Raw genomic sequence first — 6,733 nt, forward strand, 5'->3', positions numbered from 1 at the left:
CCTTTGGGTGGTAGACCATTCTTGATACACAAGGGAAACTGTTGAGTGAGAAAAACCCAGCAACGTTGCAGTTCTTGACACACTCAAACCAGTGCGCCTGGCACCTACTACCATACCCCGTCCAAAGTCATTTAAATATTTTGTCTTGCCCATTTACCTTCTGAATGGCACACTTACACAATCCATGTCTCAAGGCTTAAAAATTAATTATTCAACCTGTCTCCTCTCCTTCATCTACACCGATTGAAGTGGATTTAACAGTTGACATCAATAAGGAATCATAGCTTTCACCTGGATTCACCTGGTCAGTCTATGTCATGGAAAGAGCAGGTGTTCTTAATGTTTTGTATACTCAGTGTACAGTATATACTGTATTTTAGTCATGCCTCATCCTATATAACTACTGCTGTACACACCTTTTCTAATCACATACTATCCATACTGTCTATACACACCATTCATATACATATACAGTACCAGTCAAACGTTTGGACACACTTACTCATTGAAGTGTTTTTCTTTATTTTTACTATTTTCTACATTGTAGAATAATAGTGAAGACATCACAGCTATGAAATACCACACATGGAATCATGTTGTAACCAAAAAGTGTTAAACAAATCAAAATATATTTTATATTTGAGATTCTTCAAAGTATCCACCCTTTGCCTTGATGACAGTTTTGCACACTCTTGGCATTCTCTCAACCAGCTTCACGAGGTAGTCACCTGGAACGCATTTCAATTGTGTGCCTTGTTAAAAGTTAATTTGTGTGATTCCTTTCCTTCTTAATGTGTTTGAGCCAATCAGTTGTGTTGTGACAACGTAGGGTGGTATACAATAAATAATTTAAAAAAAACTTGAATGAGTACGTGTTTCCAAACCTTTGACTGGTACTGTATATTTATATTCCGGACTCTGGACTGGAAGTTAATTTCCTGCAATTCTATACATTTTGCCATGAGGTTTTGTAATGTTAACTTAAACACTGTATTCTCGTAATGCCTCATTCTAATACCGTATTTTCTCTTCTACTGCACTGTACATTACATTCTTAGTATATCTTATGTAAATGAATCTGGTGTACAGTATATACGTATAGATTGCATTTCGATTTCTTGTGATATTCGGGTTGTTAATTTAATTAGCTCCGACATTTCTTGATTTCGTTTTTTAAAATTGCTTATTTGTGTGCTTGTTTAACATTTTACTGCATTGTTAGGATCTAGTAACAAACATTTTGCTGCACCCGCTATAACATCAGCTATATTGTGTACGCGACCAATACATTTTGATTTGATTTTGAATTGATAAACTAGATCTCAGATAACCCCTCATGATTAGAAGAGACTGTAGGCAGCAGGCAGATGGCCAGGCTGGGATCTGGGGGAGTGTCAGCTTGTCTGACCGCATTGAGGAGCTGTCAGGTAGATGAAGGAGCACACAGGTGGTAGCTAGCCTACATTCAAGCAGCCACTGCCTTCCTAGCTGCGTGCTACATCCCCTCCAGGCTGTACTGGGGGGGAGGGTGTCTGGTAGTGATACACGGGTTGACTCATAACCTGTACTCCCTGCGGTTATATCCGTAGGGCGGGCGGGTTTAGGATCATGAAATGTTGTGTGGATGAAGGGTGGGTGCGTGGTGGGCAGGTTGAATAAAGATAAGGAAAAAAAACATCCATGAATGTTTAATTCTTGTGCAATTCATATCTATATGCTATACAGAGTTTTTTCTTTCCTTATTTGTATCTGGCATTAGTGCTTAAGATTTAGGTCCTATCTGTATGCATGCCAAGTACATGCCAATCTCCAAATGCTTTTGGGAACTTGGGCAGAAAAAGCTAATGTAGATCCAAATATTCAATAAATAAATTAGGAAATGTTGAAGAAAAACGTCCTTGTTCAATAAATGTCAAGAGAAAAAAAGTGAACTGTACAGCACATTTTCTATATTTGCGGGTAAGGGTCGGGTGCAGAGCTCAGATTTTCACTTTATCACATATAGTCGGGCGGTTGCGGATGGGTTATTAGCAATTAAGGGTGGGTGTCTGGAGCCTACTCAAGCCATGTTAAATGATCCTGCTCTCTTTCTCTGTGACCCAAACTACTCATCTCTCCCTTTCTCTCTTTCTCTTTCTCTCTCTCTCTCTCAAATCATAAATGAACATGATTGTAAATTTAATCCATTCACACAGTTTAATCCAAAAAACAACAAACCTTGCGTTCCATCTCTTTAACAACTTCTGTACCATGAAAATACATGTTACAATTCCTTCTGGGTCACAAAATGATGCAATTGCTATTATGAGGTTCAGTCTTTTTAGTACAAATGTGTTTCAGTGTAGCATGAATTAAGCTGTAATCAGGAGAAGAAATAGTGTTTATTCAATGAACCAATCGACTTTGGTAATTTAGCAATTTCTTAACATTGAAAATGTACATTTTACATGGTCTCAAGTCTGTATGAAATAAATAGCACAATTTTGCTCATTTACAGCTTGGCTGAAAAAAGGGTTATGGTTCATAATTAAATGGCATACAAATGAATTGTGATAATCATGTACTCACTAATTACATAACAAAATGTTCTCCTGTTTAAATAAAGCTTTTCAGATTCATAAGTACCTTCAAGAGCATGTTATAGTTAAATAAATAGAATGTTTTCCATTTTAACATGCACAACCAATCTGCTTGGGAAAGTATTTACACCAAACGGACACCACAATGCATCTTTATTTTTCTGAATGTTTATATCTCTCACACACTCTTACTCAAATACACACACACATACCCACATTGTCTCTTGTGAACACACTGTCTAWTTACTATGAACACAATATCTTCTCTTTAGGGCTAAAACTATCAATGTGATCAAAATGCTAATGCTGAATGCATTATAAAATGGACACATCTCAACAACTCACAGGTTTTTTTTTCAGGGTTTTTCAGTTTTATGGTCATACGATTAACTATGAAGTCATGCATTATGATAACTGGTGGGCCTGTAGTATTTGGTTTGCGTTTTTAAAATCGGTGGCTCCATTGATTTTCTTTTTGTTGACAAAGAAAGGTGTGCAACTTTTCTGGCAGTAATATACAAATATGCTACCAATAATCTCTAGAAAAAAAGAAAATTGTTTTTTTCCCAGGGAATCTCCACTCTCCTCTATTTGAGTCCATTGTCTGCACATGATCCAGGAGTCATTGGAACAGGTCRTTGCTTCTGTCTTGTCCATAGCAGCGTGGAAACTCCTTGATGTGAGGCAGTTGAGGAAGGCGAGAAGCAGAGTTTGTGGATGATCTGCTATATTACATAATATAATTTCTGTATGTGATACTTTCATGATGCAAAGTAAGAGTTCTGCATGGAATAGAGTCGGTCAATGGGTCCCACACGTGCTTGCATGTTCATTTCTGAAGATGCCATGAAGCAGTCACTGAGGCTGGTTAAAGATGTGTCGCTGTCTATGTCATGGAAAATTGAATCATTACCTATAAAGAAGAGAAAGAGAAAAAATTGTTGCAACAATATAATAATTTACAGTCAAAGAAAATACTATACACGGGGCATTGAATAAAAGCAAACTGCAACTTCCAATTGCACTGATAATAAATCTGATATATTTATGACTGTCTTGCAAAGTGATAATTGTTAGTCTTGATGCCCACTTTGAATGATTGTTATTACATTCCATTATAATTCTGAAAACTGTTTTGACAATAACTCTCTGAAAGCATTGTCCTGCCCTCTCTGAGACAGTTACTATGGATCTGAGAGGAACATGTCAACAAGAGGCATCTATCCAAAAGAGCTCAATAATAGCAGATGTTTACGTATCTCATAATTTCTCTTCCTATTATTTTTCTTGTGGGAATTGTTAACTTTATTGCACTCCAGATTTTAATGACACTGTTACAAAAGACAGGGACAGAGTGATGAAGAGACATATCTTTTAATGTGTTGGCAATATCATCCTGCCCTCTATTTATCCCATAAAAACAGAGGAAGTGTGATGAGACTGGGACTTTGGGTGTTGCAATTGCAAGACACAAAATGGAGGCTTTCAGAAATGATATTAAGTTTAGTAAACAATCTTTATGGGGTTGGAGACACTGCTCAAAATGGTCTTCTACCAATTTCAACCCGTATATGTAAATTAAATGGAAGAATAAAATAACTGATTCAAGTTTTATTTCAACTATTGTGTTTTGTTTGCAATTGCATCCCTGTGTTGTCATGTGTTGCTGCCATGCTATATTGTTGTCTTAGGTCTCTCTTTACGTAGTGTTGTGTTGTCTCTCTTGTCGTGATGTGTGTTTTTGTCCTATATTTAAAAATATATATATTTTAATCCCAGCCSCCGCCCCCGCAGGAGGCCTTTTGCCTTTTGGTAGGCCGTCATTGTAAATAAGAATTTGTTCTTAACTGACTTACCTAGTTAAATAAAGGTTAAATGAAAAAAACAAATAAAAATCCCTGTGATTGTCACATATTAATCACATACAATGGTTATTTCGCATCGTGGTACATTACTTCACTCATCATTCTCACCATTGTTTTGATTATAATTTACCGCAAGCCATTTGGATTATCTAAAAGCTCTTCACATAGTCCGCAATGCAAACTGTCAGATAGCATAGCATTGCATGTCACTAAACCCCATACACAGACAGAGAGAACGTATTGAGTGATTGTGGGGTGGGAGGAGGAGGGGGAGTAGAAAACATGTTGGATTGATTTACAAATGAACTTCAAAATAAACCAGTGGCCTGTGAGTATGTTTGTGTCATCTCATGTGGAAGGGGTTGCTTGTACTTTGTGCAAGCAGCCTAAGCCAGGGCTCTGTGGCCTGAACACATGTCCCACACTGGGGCATGTAAGGTTGAGCAGGGGGGTAGGGGGTGGATGCTCACCATATGGGTTCATGTGGTCTCCGGGCATCTGTGGGGGAGTGAGGCCCTGTTGGAAGGGGTCTGTACTGTAGCCGTTCTGATCCATGGCAACCAGTTGCTGCTGGGGCGGGGCCAGTGGCGTGAAGGAGTTCATCATGCCCTCCATCCGATTGGACATCACCTCTGTAACACAGCCAACCACATGGAGAAAGACTTTACATGAAGACTCTTGTGTTCCTGGGAGGAATCATCAACTCTAAATCTAATACAGAAACTAGACCATGAGCACTGTCTCCATGGAAACCCTCTTTGCTCTGCTGTGGCCAAGGGAGATTCTCCCAGCATTGCCTTGAAGAAGGCAGCTCTTGACTCAGTCAGCGGTGAGTGGGATGCACACACAGCCCTTGTGGGTTTGAGACTGGAGCCCACCACCCTGCACTTTCCTTACAGTGGTGAGCCCTTGTGAAAAGATGTCTGTCATTCATTTATTTTGGGTTCCAGAAGTTTCCATCACATATGTCTGCTGTAATGCTTTCTTGTTTAAGTTAACTGTACTCAGTAGATTTTGTTATCTAAAATACATATGTCTCCTCACATATATCCTATCCAGTATTCACAATATGCACTTTTGGGCAACAGCATTTCAGGGCATACTGTATGCCTTTCCCTACAGAGTTTGACAAAATATTCTAGAGCTGTTGAGTAATAAAATGTCAATGTAAGCCTTGGGATTTCCACAGTAAAGAAAGGTAGCTGCTTTAGCTTGTACAGCTATATTTATGTACTGTGTGCAACATCTCTTAAATCGTGTATCTTCTGTCTGTGTATACTTTGTGTAGATTCTTCCTCCTCACTGTTATATATCTTGTGTTTTCTTACAATATTGTGAAACCAAATCCTTTCTCCATAGTGGATGTGTGTCTTTCAATTAAGCTTTCGTCTGTGCCTGGAACATATCATTACCACCATTTTATCTAAAATTCCAAATATAAATGATTGGTGAACATTTTACAACCGCTCTAGTGATTCTTCCTCGCGGTGTGGTACAGTGCCAAGGCATTATGTGCAATATTTCTTCATTTTCTCTGTTTTTATTTGTCTTGAATTCTGAGAAGATTGCCTCTGAATACTTGTTGGTGTGGCTCTAACCCTGACAAACAGTTTGTATGACATCATTACAGGAGTGCAGTTTCTGAACGGGAACGTGAGTGTTTGACCTGGCTACAGCATGCGGACTACAGTACTCACACAGGATGGGTCATTTTATATACAAGACTGATTAACAGGTTTTCATTTGTAAATCTCCCCACCCACACACACAGCTGACACGGTCTCCCATGTACAACGCCTGACTGGGGCCACAGACGCTAGCTAGCCTCCTCCACCCCCCCACACACCAGTGGAAACTAGGGCTAATGCGTGGGAGGTCACACACGAGCAGAAGCCATTACGACCGTTCTCCTCCAAAGGTTTGCATGTTGCCTCAATTAATGCCATCTTTTGGAGTGGTCACACAGGAGCTGTGGTATACAGTATGTGATTATCCGGCCTCTTGTTTCTCATTGAAGTGCCATGCTGCACATTTAGCTGGCTGAATCATCATTTTTATTTCTGTTATGTGATAATCCCAGATCACAACTTTTAACACCATGTCAAATGCAAAGAATTGTCTGAAGCCATGGTAATACGGAAGCAGTAACATCTGTTTTTAAACTACTGAAAGCTATTGAAAATTATTCTGGGGCAGTGGTTATTGGCCTCTTCAGCCCAAACTGTAGACTGTACCTTGGCCAAGCCTTGAGAATTCTGTTGTTCTTGTTGCTGTTGCTGCCTCCTTGCC

The 6,733-nt window shown here is 39.1% G+C and overlaps 1 protein-coding gene across 1 annotated transcript; it reads right to left on the reverse strand.

Annotated features, from left to right (window-relative positions):
• Positions 1 to 2,362: 2,362 nt before the first annotated feature.
• On the reverse strand, positions 2,363 to 6,711 carry LOC111957382 (LIM/homeobox protein LMX-1.2). The gene is made up of 3 exons (XM_023978178.2): positions 6,679 to 6,711; positions 4,915 to 5,076; positions 2,363 to 3,492 (listed from the first exon to the last, which is right to left on the reverse strand). Exons 2-3 carry the CDS (start codon positions 5,069 to 5,071, stop codon positions 3,341 to 3,343), a joined length of 309 nt encoding a protein of 102 aa, XP_023833946.2. The 5' UTR covers positions 5,072 to 5,076; positions 6,679 to 6,711; the 3' UTR covers positions 2,363 to 3,340.
• Positions 6,712 to 6,733: the final 22 nt, after the last annotated feature.

Source organism: Salvelinus sp. IW2-2015, linkage group LG33 (genome assembly GCF_002910315.2).
Source record: "Salvelinus sp. IW2-2015 linkage group LG33, ASM291031v2, whole genome shotgun sequence".
In the NCBI taxonomy this organism is placed as follows: Eukaryota; Metazoa; Chordata; class Actinopteri; order Salmoniformes; family Salmonidae; genus Salvelinus; species Salvelinus sp. IW2-2015.

What these genes read in the sequence shown, in the direction of transcription:
- LOC111957382 (XM_023978178.2), bottom strand. Translation starts at nt 5,071, where the DNA reads ATGTCCAATCGGATGGAGGGCATGATGAACTCCTTCACGCCACTGGCC. An exon ending in AGACCACATGAACCCATATG is followed by an intron (nt 3,493 to 4,914) that starts GTGAGCATCCAC and finishes TCTTCTTTATAG; the next exon opens with GTAATGATTCAATTTTCCAT.